General features: G+C 51.2%; 1 protein-coding gene across 1 annotated transcript in view; it reads right to left on the reverse strand.

Moving 5' to 3' along the window:
- The window catches only part of Stk10 (serine/threonine kinase 10), a 98,885-nt gene that overhangs the window by 44,579 nt on the left and 39,967 nt on the right, over positions 1–14,339 (reverse strand). The window contains exons 3-4 of the mRNA XM_050119841.1: positions 11,061–11,109; positions 7,733–7,882 (exon numbers count right to left, since the gene is read on the reverse strand). Coding sequence (XP_049975798.1) covers positions 7,733–7,882; positions 11,061–11,109 — 199 coding nt within the window. The remainder of the gene's footprint in view (positions 1–7,732; positions 7,883–11,060; positions 11,110–14,339) is intronic.

Here is a 14,339-nt window from a genome sequence, read left to right on the forward strand (position 1 = left end):
CTGAGATTAAAGGCATGTGCCTCCACCATCCAGTAAGTCATAAATCTTAAATAACATTCATTACATCACATAATTATAGTTCTATTTTACCACTAAATATTGTTCTTAATCTCTTATGTACCTAATTTATAAACTAAAGTTGTCACCGTGTATGACTAGGAAAAACATACCATGTAGGGGGTCCTGAACCCCTGTGCTGTCAGGCACTCACTGTGTCTTGGATTGTCTCCCCTATGGGTAACCATGGATGCTGGATGTTTGGCTTTTTTATTTTATTTTTTATGTATGAATGTTTGGCGGCATGTATGTATTATGTATGTGCAACCCTGCATGCCTGGTGCCTCCAAAGTGAGAGGAGGACCCCCTGAAACCGGAGTTACAGGTGCTTGTGAGAAGCCAAGTGGGTGCTGGGAACTGAAACCCAGGTCTCCTGCAAGAGTAGTAAGTATCCTTAACTACTGAGCCGTCTCTCCTGCTCCGCATTCCTTATTCGATCTTATTTTTGTTATCTTAGGATGTGAGGGGAGGGTAAGTGTCATGGTGTACACGTGGAGTTGCAAGGACAAACATGCCGGGGACAGTTCTCTCTTTCCACCATGTAGGTCCCGGGGAGAGAACTCAGATCACGGGGGTAGGCAAGCCATCTCAGGGGCCCCACTCTCGCTTTCGGGGGTAATCCTGGTTCTGGTTACAGATGTCTACAAACAGATCTAGAGTACAAACAGATATCTGTTTCTAGAAGCATCTCTCAGAAGACTGACAAACTGGAAGTACCTGAACTCACTACCAGAGTGTGGAGGCAAGCGGTCAAGCCACGCTGCTCCTCAGCTATGAGACAGCATGCAGTCCTAGAAAGGAAGCAAGGCTGCAGCTTACCTGTAACACTCTGAGGCAGACTGCACACACACGATTCCAGAGGCATGTGAAGGATGTGTGTACCCCTCGAACCCATAGTAGTCACCCCCTTAGATGTGGGGTTTGGGTGGGGGCAGAGCACAGAGGTCCTTAATCTATTTACTCTTTCTCTTGACACAATTTTATTCTTTAAAACATCTTTAATGGCGCGCACTGCTTTCGCGGTTTAGAAAACAGAAACATATCTAGCATGCTATGGGGGGGGGTTCTTTTATGTAAAACCCAGGATGTGGTGAAGGACTCTGCGCTCTGCTGCAGGGTGTGCATGGTGGGAGCTGGAGGGGGGAGCTGGGCATGTGTGAGCTAAAGGAGACCTCACAGCCCAGCAGCTCCCCAGGAGTCAGGAGCTGGCATGTTCCTCCTGGGATGACTGGCTGCTGGCTGGAACCAAGATGTGACACATTTACTATCCAGCCTAGAGCAAGCACAGGTGACCTGGTTTGCACGTGTATGAAACAATGGTGCCTGTGAGCGACGCTTGAGGATGTGGCGAATAAGCCGATGCTGTTGCCTCTAAAGAGCAGACAAGAACTTCCTGTCGAGCACAGAGACAAAATCTGCACGGTCCCACTTCTATGAGGTTCTCCCAGAAGTAAGGTGTGGCCCGGGGGAGCCACGAGGGAGGAGGGGTGAGGAGGGTGTGGTGGAGGGGGAGCCATGAGGGCAGAGGGGTGAGTGGGGTGTGGCAGAGGGGAGCCAGAAGGGAGGAGGGGCGAGTAGAGTGGGGTGAGGGGGGGCCAGGAAAGAGGAGGGGTGAGTAGGGTGGGGGAGCCAGGAGGGAGGAGAGGTGAGTAGGTGAAGTGAGGGGGCCTGGGAGAGAGGAGGGGTGACTAAGGTGTGGGAGGGGAGCCAGAAGGGAGGAGGGGTGAGTAGGGTGGGATGAGGAAGCTGGGAGGGGGGAGTAAGGTATGGTGGTGGGGAGCCATGAGGGTGGAGAGGTGAGTAGGATGTGGTGGTGGGGAGCTAGAAGGAAGGAGGGGTGAGTAGGGTGGGTTGGGGAGCTGGGAGAGAGGAGGGGTGAGTAGGGTGGGGGAGCCAGGAGGGAGGAAGGTGGGGTAAGTGGAGTCAGGAGGGAGGAGGGGTGAGTAGGGTGGTGGGGAGAGCCATGAGGGAGGAGGGGTGAGTAAGGTGGGGTAGGGGGAGTTAGGAGGGAGGAGGGGTGAAGGGTGGGATGGTAGGAGTCAGGAGGGAGAAGGGGTGAGGGTGGTACATGGTGGAGCCGCTAAAGCTCTAAGGCAGGGACTACAGTTGACAATAACTATCACAAAATCAGATCAATTTAAAATGTTCTTCTAAGAAACACTGAGCAGCTGAGGTGATGGCCATGGCAACTGCTGTCTGACCACGTCATCCTGCATTCCATAAGTGTGTGTATTTCTTGTGTTTCAGCTAAACAAAAAAAAAATTAAAAAGTCTAGGGCAAGGGATACAGCTAAGTAAAAGTGCATCCCTCTACCCAGCATGCCCCGGGCTTGAACACACACACACACACACACACACACCTGAACAAAGACTCGCAGACATCAGTTTCTCCTGAATTCACACACAGGTCATTTCTGACTCCTCACCACCAGTGGTGTGAAGATGAAGACCTTGAGGTTCCTGACCGGCTCCCCTCCCCATGGCTCCACCCCTATCTCCTTCCTTAAGCTCTCACTAAGTCGCCCTGGCTGGCCTGTTACTTGCTGTGTAGACCAGGCTAGCTTCTAAAACTGCCTGCCTCTACTCTACCTCCTGAGTGTTGGGATTAAAGGCAAGTTCCACTACTCCAAAACACTTGAAGTACTTTTTATACATGTGTAAATATTATCTTCTCTTGAGGATTAAAACATTTCACGCACACACACGAAAACAGTTAAGCTGAAATGTCTGAAGACACATTTGACCCAAGGTGATCAACACAGACACAAGACACAACGGCTTCCCATCAGGAACCAGAAAGTGTGGAGAGAATTCGGGGCCCAGTGGGGGTGGGGGTGGCACCATTACAACCGCCACACAGTCACCTGGAACCCGAGGGTTCCTACCACACTGCGTGGTGAAAACAGTCCCATCCAAAACACCACATGACAGTAGCCAGGCCTCTCACGGGGCTGACAGGGAAGCAAGCCTAGAGAAACAAGGCCGTGACCTGCTGAACCAGGGGAGAGAAAAGGACTGCCCTGCCCAGGGCTCCCAAGGGCCTCCTTCCTGTGGATTACAGAGAGGGTGGCAGCAGCCAGTGGCCTGGCTAGGTTCATGGGCAGGAGCTGTCTCCCAATTACAGGATGGTTTGCCCTCCTGGGGGTGTCCTGGGAGCAACAGTACCAGGCAGGGAGGTGACAAGATGCTAACGTGACCCATCACAGGCACACTGAGTCGCTCCTCTGGGCCTCAATCTGCTAATGACGCCTTTGTTATGCAGCCATGAAACCGGAAGGCCTACTCTACTGTGACCAGTCTTCTGCTTTACTTTCTGTAGGTTTGAGGGCAACTACATGTGACCCCTTAACGAAGCCTGTTTGGTCACAGGCTCCCCATTATCTTCAGCTCCTTACCGTTGCCTTCTCTCCTCTCTCCTCCCTACATCACCCCATCCTTAACTGCAAACATAGTCTCCTTGTTTCCTGCTCTGAGCCCTCATGGTTCCCACAGGCTGAGATTGCTTGTTTCTCTGTCCAAATCCTCTTTCCACCCACCATACTAACACTGAATGGAAGGAGGACTTCCTCAGTGCTCCCCTTCCCCTCCCCCATGCCAGAGACTAGCTGGAAGCTGAGCCAATCAAAGCTCTTCGCTGGCATCACTGACACTGCGACCTCCAATGGTGTCTGGTGGGAAATGTGGAACTGGATCTCATCAGAATCTTCCAAGGTTGGGGTTCCCTGGAAAGGCAGAATTCAGGGAGGCCTGCGGCTCTAACCAACCACATACTCCTAGCTGCCTCTTTCCCCCAATTTGTTCCTAACAGACAAGCATTGGCTGTCTGACTTCAACATGGGAGATGGGCATATTTACCACATGCCCCTAAAGATTTACAAGGGGGAGTGGCTTGCACGTTAGCTCTGCAACCAGACGCTCTGATTAGCACCCTAGCCGTCCCTCTTGCTAGCTGTGTGTCACTGAGTAAGAGAGAATTAACCTCTCTAGGTTACAAAGTCCCCCTCTGTAAAATGCAGGAGGTGGCCTTTGAGGATGAAATGAGCTACCAGGTCTTCAACCCTGGCCCACAGTGCAGCAGCTACTGTATCCCTTATCTGCAATTCAGATTTCTATAGTCTCAGTTTGTTACTTATGGTCAGCCTGAAACATTATCAACCTTGGAGAGAAGGGGGGGGGCGGAGAATGATTATGTGCTGACTAGTTTTATGTCAACTTGGCACAAACTAGAGTTATCTGAAAGGAGAGACTCTCAATTGAGAAAATGCCTTCATAAAACCCGGCTGTAGGACTGGGCAGGGCGCACACCTTTAATCTCAGCACTGGGGAGGCAGAGGCAGGTGGATCTCTTGAGTTCAAGGCCAGCCTGGTCATATTTCCTGAATTATTGATGGATGGGGAACAGCCCAGCCCATTGTGAACGATGCCATCCCTGGATTGTTGGTCCTGGGTGCTCTAAGAAAGCGGGCTGAATGCCGGGCGGTGGTGGCACACGCCTTTAATCCCAGTACTCGGGAGGCAGAGGCAGGTGGATCTCTGTGAGGATCTCTGTGAGTTCGAGACCAGCCTGGTCTACAGAGCTAGTGCCAGGACAGGCTCCAAAGCCACAGAGAAACCCTGTCTCGAAAAAACAAAACAAAACAAAAAAAAAAAAAGAAAGCGGGCTGAACAAGACATGAGGAACAAGCCAGTAAGCAGCCCCCGTCTACCACCTCTGCATCAGCTCCTGCCTCCAGGATCCAACTCTGTCTGAGTTCCTTCCTGACTTCCTTCAGTGATAAACAGTGCTGTGTAAGTCAAATGAACCCTTTCCTCCCCAATATGCTTTGGTCATGTTTCGTCATAGCAATAGTAACCCTGACTAGGACAGACTACATTCATGTGACCGTTGTTACAACAGCCCTGAGGTAACCTGTTGTATCATTTCTTTTTGTTGAAATCCAGTCTAATACATGAATGAAACTTTGCTGTACGTGTGTGTGTGTGTGTGTGTGTGTGTGTGTGTGTGTGTAGGAGAAACCTAGCCTACAGAAGATTTGGGGCTATCTGGGGTTCTGGGCATCCCCTCAGGAGCTTGGGTGTATTCTTGTGGAAAAGTGGGGGAGAGGATATTGATGGTGAAGACCCAGGACCCCAATCTCCCGGAGCAGGAGTCGGGGTGCTGGGTTGAGGTAAAGAAGGGCATGAGAGGCAGGTGACTGGCTCCCAGCAAGGCTCCTAGGCAGGCCTCTGGCATAGCAGGGAGCCTCTCCGAGTCAGGACCCTTACGTAACCATATTGAAGGAGAGATGGCAATGGTGGGCAGGACTGTTATCAACTTCCAACTGCTCTAGGCTCGGGCCGAGCATCTAGATTGTTGGACAGTTAACACTTTTGCCCGGCACTTGAAAGACCTTGGAAGCTGTAGGATTCACCTCGACTTCCCGAAGGAGCACCGGGGGAAGGCATGCAGGGGCTTGGAGAGTGGAGACCCTCATCTCACAGCTGTCACCAGCACAGAGGCCACGTTTGCTGGTGCTCTCAGCCGTGCAGGGCCGACAGGGTGGAATGCGGCATTGTCCCCCCCCCCCCCCCCCCCCCCGCCCCCAGGTAGCATGACTGTAGGAAACCAGGCTCAAAAGGTGACCTGCCTCTTTGGGGACAATGCAGATCCTTTAGTTCCAGAGGCCACACCCTGCCAATATCCCAACACCCTGCGCCTGCAGATTTTCTCTCTGCATAGTCGAGAATGGGGCAGCTGGAGCCATGCCGGACTTGACAACAGAGAGAAGCGCGGGGGAAGGAAACCCGAGACGCCCGCAAATACTCGACCCCAAGGTAGGAGCAGGTGCCGAGCATCTGCCCAATAGACAGTTCTGTCACTTAACCTTACAGTCGCCATAGCCCTTCAAGGAGGACCCACTGTTATACCCACACTGCTAACAAACGCTGGGTTCTTAATGGCTAATACTCGTCTTTGGACCACATGACAGAAGCGGCAGAGCCAGGATTTGAACCAGGTTCGTCTGAGTCTGGCTACCCCATTTTGTAACCCTATTCTTCTCGCGTATGGCACGTGGTACAGATGTCATTTCCTACACCCTACACCCTTCCCTGGGAGAAAGGAGAGCCAAGCAATTCTCCAGGACACTCTGAGCTATACAGAGATATGAGGGACTGAGAGGGGCCCCAAAGAATTCTAAGTCTGTGGACTTGGCTTTGTTCTTGTCAGCTGTGTGTTCCAGGACTGACCCTTGCCCTCTCTGAGCCCTCTACCAAACGCTTCAGAGCACACCTCTGACAGACTATGCCCATTCTGCTCCCACCCTCACATTACCACCGCAGTTCTTGTGGGGGCTCCATGGTGCTTCTTCTTCTTTTTTTTTTTTTAAAAGATTTATTTATTTGTTTGTTTGTTTGTTTGTTTATTATAGTGTTCTGCCTGCTGGTGTCCTGGCACGCCAGAAGATGGGACCAGATCTCATTACAAGTGGCTGTGAGTCACCATGTGGTTGCTGGGAACTGAACTCAGGACCTCTGGAAGAGCAGTCAGTGCTCGTAACCGCTGAGCCACCTCTCTAGCCCAGTACTGCTTCTTACATATCCCTAACACCCGAGGCACCCCCTAGAGGAAGGACGAAGGCTGACACTTCTATGCTGGAAGGACAAGATTGAGAGTGGGGAACGGAACAGTGGATAAGACATTACTGGGCAGTGGAGCTAGGATGCTGTCACTTGGCCCAGAACTGAGGTGCCACCCTCTACTCTCCACCTGCACCCCGAGTCCAGCAGCTACTAGGATGAATGCACAAGTTCCGATGGGCACCTTGGACCAATGTGGTGGACGTGACCAGATAAAGAGGTCAGAGGTGCTTCCAGGCTATCTCACCTGACCCGTGCTGTGCCTGTGGACTGTGTGATAAGCGTGTGCTGTCCATCAAATGGCAGAATTAGAGGCGCGTTACTTAATGGTGCTGCAGGAAAGATAAGCGCTCAGAGCCACACCTCTGGGGAATGACAATGGGAAGCAGTAGGAGCAGAGGGTGCACACGTGGTGCTTGGCTAAAAACTCAAGAAGCCGGGTGTGGTGGCACACACCTTTGGTCCCAGCACTCGCAGGTGGATCTCTGTGAGTTCGAGGTCAGCCTGGTCTACAGAGCGAGTTCCAGGACTGTGAGGGCTACACAGAGAAACACTGTCTCGGAAAACAAAGCAAACATCAATTTTGATACTCAGTTTACCTTCCATCACACTTGTGGGTGCATCCGTGGACTGAACCAATAATGTACTGAAAATATTCAGGGGAAACTGATGGCTCAGTGGGGTAAAATGTTTAGATGCAGATCTTCCCCATTTGAGCTTGTCAAACTGGAAGCTAGGGCCAAGTTCTGGCATCATGGGCTACTGCATATACCACACGGTGCTTGACAGCATCCCTGGCCTCGGCTCACAAGGTTCAAGCAACACCTTCACCCCATTTGTCTCTGTGATGCCAAATGGTCCCTGACCCCGGTTGAAAAGCCACTAGAATATCCTGTGGTCCAAGGATGCAGGGGAGAACCGTTGGGACCCTGTGGGAGTGAGGAGTCCATACAGGCCTAGGGCCCTTCCTGCTGCAAAGGCCAAGTGACCCCACTGGCCAGGACCTGCAGTTAGACATCTCTTGCCCCTCAGGGCATCATCCAGAAGCCCTTCTTACCCAGCCTGATGTCCCCCTCAAGGGTCATAAGCACATTTCCGGCTTTCAGGTCACGGTGGATGATCTTCTTGCCATGCAGGAAGTTGAGTGCCTCCAGCATCTGGCGGCAGACGACCTGAATCTGGGGCTCAGTGAGGCCTCGGTCTAGCTCTGGAAAAGAAAAGCACTCTTGTCACTGAGTGGCACTCGCCGGGCCAGCACCAGGCTCTTTCTCAAATGCCACCTAACCCTACGCCAGGCCGCTGTTCTCCCTAAGGCACAGAAGTGGCCACCAAGGATCAGAGGTCACTTGATGAAGGACACTTTGGAGACCCAAAGCTTCAGAATTCAGGGTCACGAAGAGCACGCAGAGATGCAGAGTCTATGCGGCAGGGCTCGGGTGCCTTGGTTCATCCTGCTATGGCAATTGATATAGAAGGGACTCATGGCTTTGCAGGCTGTAAGTCCCAACCGCATGACATCACTTATGAGGTCCTTGTGCTGTGCTGCAAGACAGCAAGTGTGCCACTCATGCCCCCGTGGGGGCTGCCTCCCAACCTCATCCAACCCTAACTCCCTCCCAGAGGCATGCCTCCAAACTCTATTTGTGGGTGAATCAAAGGGTTAAGTTTGCAGCACATGGGTTTGGGGGCACATGTTCAAGCCATAGAACAGAGTGGGTGCTTCTCAGGGGTCAGGGCTTGATGTGGATGCAGGGTGATGCTTAGGACAGGGTGGGGAAGAGCACAGACCAGCCAGGAAATACAGCAATCCCATTTGAGTGAATGGGAGCCCCAGAGGCAGGAGTGTGTGACTGTGGAACGCAGGCAGCCCAGGCCAAGGAGCCAGAAGAAGCAAAGGCTTGGAGGCTGTCATGGGGGCTGGGAGCATCAGGAGATGTAGTAGGGGCCAGAGTCACCAGGTCAGTCACCAGGAGCCTTCTGCATGTTAGCTGGGAACTCTTCCCACCATAGAGTGTCTGGAGACAGAGCTCACCTCTGAGGTTCAAGGATTAATAGACCTGAGGAGGTGGGGAACAGGAAGAACATTCTAGAAAAGGAAATAAATGGTTGTGCTGAAGGCACTGTATAGTGTGACTATCAAGTCAGGATATATGTCAGGGAAGGTGGCAGAGGCTGGAGACCAGCGGGGCCTGACAGAACAGGACTGTGTGTCCTTTCTGTTGGTGGCTGCATGTAACTGGGTATTCAATCTGAAATCTAAAGGTGGGTCTGGGTAGCCAGGCATGCCACTGGGTTTGCACTTAAGAGTGTCCCTCTAGGGGCTGGAGCGATGGCACACAGATGTAATTCCAGCTTTGGAGGTAGAAGCAGAAGCATCAGAATTAGTTAAGAAGTCGGCACACAGACCATACATATACACAGTCCACATACATGTACACACACACACACACAAATAAACAAGAGGTCTTATTTTCAGATTTATAACCAAAGATTAATGAGACGCATCTTGGGCATGCAGACACTGATCACAAAGCACTCCCGATTAGGGTAAGGCTTGATATTGTCTCCCAAAGGCCCATGTGCTGGTCTCTGGTGTGGGAGTTAGAAGCAGAAGCATCAGAATTAGTTAAGAAGTCAGCACACAGACCATACATATACACAGTCCACATACATGTACACACACGCACACAAATAAACAAGAGGTCTTATTTTCAGATTTATAACCAAAGATTAATGAGACGCAACTTGGGCATGCAGACACTGATCACAAAGCACTCCCGTTTAGGGTAAGGCTTGATATTGTCTCCCAAAGGCCCATGTGCTGGTCTCTGGTGTGGGAGTGTGCAGGTGGTAGAGCCTTTATGAGGCAGGGCCCAAGTCAAGGTAATTAGGTAAAGGGAGCCCCACCACCAGAAGGAATAAGTCTGGCCTCAGATAGTACTTGCAGGACCCAGGCGTTACAAAAAGAGCAAGGGGCTGGCCATGGTGGCACATACTTTAATCCCAGCACCCCTGAGACAGAGGCAGGAGAATCTCTGTAAGTTCAAAGACAACTGGGTCTACATAGTGAGTTCCAGCTAGGACTACATAGTGAGACCCTGTCTCAAACAAACAAGTCAATAGACAGAAAGAGAGAGAGAGAGAGAGAGAGAGAGAGAGAGAGAGAGAGAGAGAGAGAGAGAGAGAGAGAAAACAAGCAAATCTTTCCCCATAAGCTGACTTTCTGTCTTACCATACTATCTTTTGCATGCTCTCTCTCCATTGTGGCCCAGTCATCATAGGTCCTTAGAAAGCCCCCCACCCCTAGTGAACTTTCAGCTTCCAAAACACTTCTTACCAGCCTCAGGTATTTTATTGGAGCAGTAGGAAAAAAAAAAACCTAAGATACAATACTTTATTAGCATTGATATTAACTAGCTTTTGCCAAGGACACTGAGACCTGATAACCCTCCTCCCGAGCCCTTACAAAATGCATGGGCACTTTAATAAATGTGTCCCGGAAAGCCCAAGCGCAGGGCTGCTGGGAGATCACTGTCTCCCCTCTAAAAAATGGGCTAGTCCTGTTGTGAGGGTCGGCTTGTTCTCTTGGAAGTGGATTCCCGACGATGCCCTTTTTTCTGTTTCTCTCACTTACACTCTTCCTTCTGCCTTCAATGTGGGATGTTTGCCAGGTACTGGTGCCTTGCTTTTGGACTTCCCAGCCTCAGAAGCATGAGCCAAATCAATATCTGTTCTTTTTTTGTTTGCTTGCTTGCTTTGTTTTTCAAGACAGGGTTTCTCTGTGTAGCCCTGGCTGTCCTAGAACTTACTCTGTAGACCAGGCTGGCCTTGAACTCACAGAGATCCACTTGCCTCTGCCTCCTGAGTGCTGTTATTAATGGTGTGTTTCACCACTGCCCAGCAATTTCTGTTCTTCATCCAGCTACATGTGTTCTGTGATAGCACCAGTAACAGATTAAGACACTTGGGTATCCCACTCAGTGCCATGTGGAAGGCATAATACATTCTTTTTGTTTTGTTTTGTTTTTATTTTTTGTTTTCTGAGACAGGGTTTCTCTATATAACAGCCTTGGCTGTCCTGAAACTCCCTCTGTAGACCAGGCTGGCCTTGAACTCACAGAGATCACTTGCCTCTGCCTACCAAGTACAGGGATTAAAGGCATGCACCACTACTTCCCAGCTATAGCATCGTACAGTCTTACGGTTAAGAAGGTCAAAAGGGTAAGCAGTCAATATAAAGACACGCAGCATCTTGAACAGGAAGTGCTAATCCTCCTTTGGGAACAGGAAGCTAGAGGGGAGGGAGGGACTGGTCAAATCTGGCCAGGAGTACATACAGGAGTCAGGGCAGGTCTTGCATTACTAGTGGCTAAAGAAAGACTTACCCAGCATGATGGCATCCACAGCTCCCCCAGGGCAGAACTCAATCATGATCTGTAGGAAACAAAGCAGAGCAGGGGTCAGGGGCCACGGTGGGCCGGGGACGTATCCATCTGTCAGTTCCCACCCCCACAGGAGCCTCTGATACCCAGAGAGAATGCTACAGGTGCTTTATCTTTCCAAAAGAGAAAAACCAAGTTGCCACAAAACCCAAAGCTTCAGTGGCCAGGCCTAATGCCCAGCATGCCCCTCCAGCCACCTGGAGTCAACCCTGCTTCCTACGCCATCCTACTTCCTCTGCCCTGAGACTCCTTCAGAGAACTTCCTTACCAAATCCAGAGTGGCCACAGCCTCACAGATCCCTACGCCAAAGCCACCTGTCAGAGCTCTACCCAAGCTGACAGGCCATTAGAATATCAGGGCTTGGGGCTGGGGGATAAGCTCAGATATACAGCCACAGACCCAGAAAGAAGTGTGTTCCACAAAGATGGGTAGCAGATGCTAGACTGGGCAGCTGGTTTTCTAACCCCCCCACGACATTTGTCCATCCATCTGCCCAGCTATCCACTATCCACTCACCCATCCATCCATCCACCCATCCATCGATTCATCCATCCATCCATCCATCCATCCATCCATCCATCCATCCATCCATCGATTCATCCATCCATCCATCCATCCATCCATCCATCCATCCATCCATCCACCCACCCCCCCCCCCCCCCCCCCCCCCCCCCCCCCAGCCAGCCAGCCAGCCAGCCAGCCAGTCATCAAGCACACAGACCTAACTGCACACCCAATGGATGGCAGGCCAAAGGAAAACCAGCAGCAGCTGGTGCAGGGGACTGAAGGGCAGTGCACAGTGATCTCTTCCTGGCTCACTCCCATGCTTGCTCTTCCTGAAGCATTCTGAACAGACCTTTGTCATCGTCCCTGAGTGGAGACACCATCATCGTGGACACCTATGGCTACCTTCCAGCTCCAGTCTCTATGGCGTGACTCAGCAGGGGCAGTCAGGATCGTGGGCCATCAAGGAAGCTGGATCTCTCTAAACAGGAAAGCCGCATTCATCCATGACCCAGGGGGCCCCCACCAGCCCTCCAACACAGATGGAGAAGGCACTTCAGGAGGACGATGGGTCCCAGTCTGACCTTCTAGATCAGTGGATCCCAACCTTCTTAATGCTGTGACCTTTAATACAGTCCCTCAGGTTGTGGTGACCCCCAGCCATAAAATTATTTTCATTTCTACTTCATAACTGTATTTTTGCTACTCTTATGAACTGCACTATAAACATCTGTGGGTTTTGATGGTCTTAGGTGACCCCTGTGAAAGGATCTTTTGACTTCTAAAGTGTTGTGACCCTAGGTTGAGAACCGCTGTTCTAGAGGCTTCTGGGTAATGTGAAGATGAGGATGGAATGAGAAAGGGCTTTGGAGACAGCCACAGCTGGGCCCACACCCCAGCCCCACATCACCTTAGGGTGCCTTCAGCTATCTGGATCATTCCCTTAGCTCTAAAAGGGACTGTTGTGGTTCTTCCCCCAACTGTGGCCAGCCACTGGGCTGATGAGCGATGAGCCAGGACGGGACCCACAGAAGGTCAATGGACTGCAATGAAGGGTGAGCAGTCCTGGAAAGTCAGGTGGGGCGTGAGCTGGGCGAGCAACAGGAGAGGAGCAGCAGGTTTTAGACAGTCCTGACCCTGTCAACCCCACCACAAGCCATAGAGAAAGCTGCCACAGAGAGAGGTCACTTGTCTGTTTGCACACCGCTGCCCACAGAAAGAAAGGACGTGGCTCGGAGACAGCTAGGTCACTTTGCCCATCCATTAAAAATTAAACTGACCATGTCAGACTCTCTCTAATCTGACAACAATGCCTCAGGGAAGTATTCAGCTGCAGATCTGGTATACGAGGGAAGGAAAATCACCACCACTCACTCACCTACCCACCCATTCACCCATCCACCCACCCACTCACCCACCCACTCAATCACCCACCCACTCACCCAAGCACTCACTCACCCACCCATTCACCAACCTACCCACCCAGCCACCTGCCCACCCACCCACCCACCCACTCACTCACTCACTCACCCACCCATTCACCCATCCACCCACTCACCCATCCATTCACCCATCCACCCACTCACCCACCCATTCACCCATCCACCCACTCACTCACTCACTCACTTACCCATTCACCCATCCACCCACTCACCCACCCATCCACCCACACTCATGCACTCACTCAATCACCTACCCATTTGGTGTGGGAGAATGGTCTGTATTCTGTCAATTATATTTTAAATAAACTCTGATTGGTCAGTAGCCAGGCAGGAAGTGGAGGTGGGACAACCAGACAGGAAGTAGAGGTGGGTCAATGAGAATAGGAGTATTCTGGGAAGAAGGAAGTTCTGCAGTTATGAGCCTGTCACAGAAGAAGCAAGATGTGACTGCCTCTCTGAAAAAGGTACCGAGCCACGTGGCTAGCATAGGCAAGAACAATGGGCTAATATAAGTTATAAGAGTTAATAAGAAGCCTGAGCTAATGGGCCAATCAGTTTACAGTTAATGTAGACCTCTGTGTGATTTCTTTGGGACTTAACGATTGCGGGAACCAGGCAGGACAGAAAACTCAGTCAACACCCATCCACCCACTCACTCACTCACCCACTCTATCTCCTAGGCAGCAGAAAATTGCAGGTGGACTTTTCAACGTTGCACAGCACCCTACCTGTAATCTCCACAAGAGACCCAGGGACTCTGTCAACCACTGAGAAAACCAACCATGGAGCAATGGTGGGAAAGATACACATCCTTGTCACTATGCAGGGGCAGTAGGTGGCTGGCACACTCTTCCCTCTCAGGAACACCAAGTTGACCCCCCTGGTTGGGGCTCCGCCAATATAAGCTGCTATTGTGACTCCTCTATGGGGCTTGGGATCTGTTTTACTCTGTTTGTTTTCAGACATGGTCTCACCTATACACCTCTGACTGACCTGGAACTCACTCTGTAGACCAGACTGGCTTTGCACTCACAAAGATCCACCTGCCTCTGCCTCCCAAATGCTGGGATTAAAGGCACATGTCACCAAGCCCAGCTGTGTTTGTTGAAACTCCATGAAAGCTATATGTGATATATGTCAAGTTGTCGCTCGATACAATCACATTGGAAATCACACAGGAAGAGGGTCTCAGTGAGAGACTTCTGGATCAGGTGGCCTGTGGACATGTCTGTGGAGGTTTGCCTTGACTGCATTAACTATTGCGAGCAGCACCAT

The sequence above is a fragment of the Alexandromys fortis genome, unplaced genomic scaffold, assembly GCF_014885135.2.
Source record: "Alexandromys fortis isolate MF-2015 unplaced genomic scaffold, M_Fortis_MF-2015_v1.1 scaffold_29, whole genome shotgun sequence".
Taxonomy (NCBI): domain Eukaryota; kingdom Metazoa; phylum Chordata; class Mammalia; order Rodentia; family Cricetidae; genus Alexandromys; species Alexandromys fortis.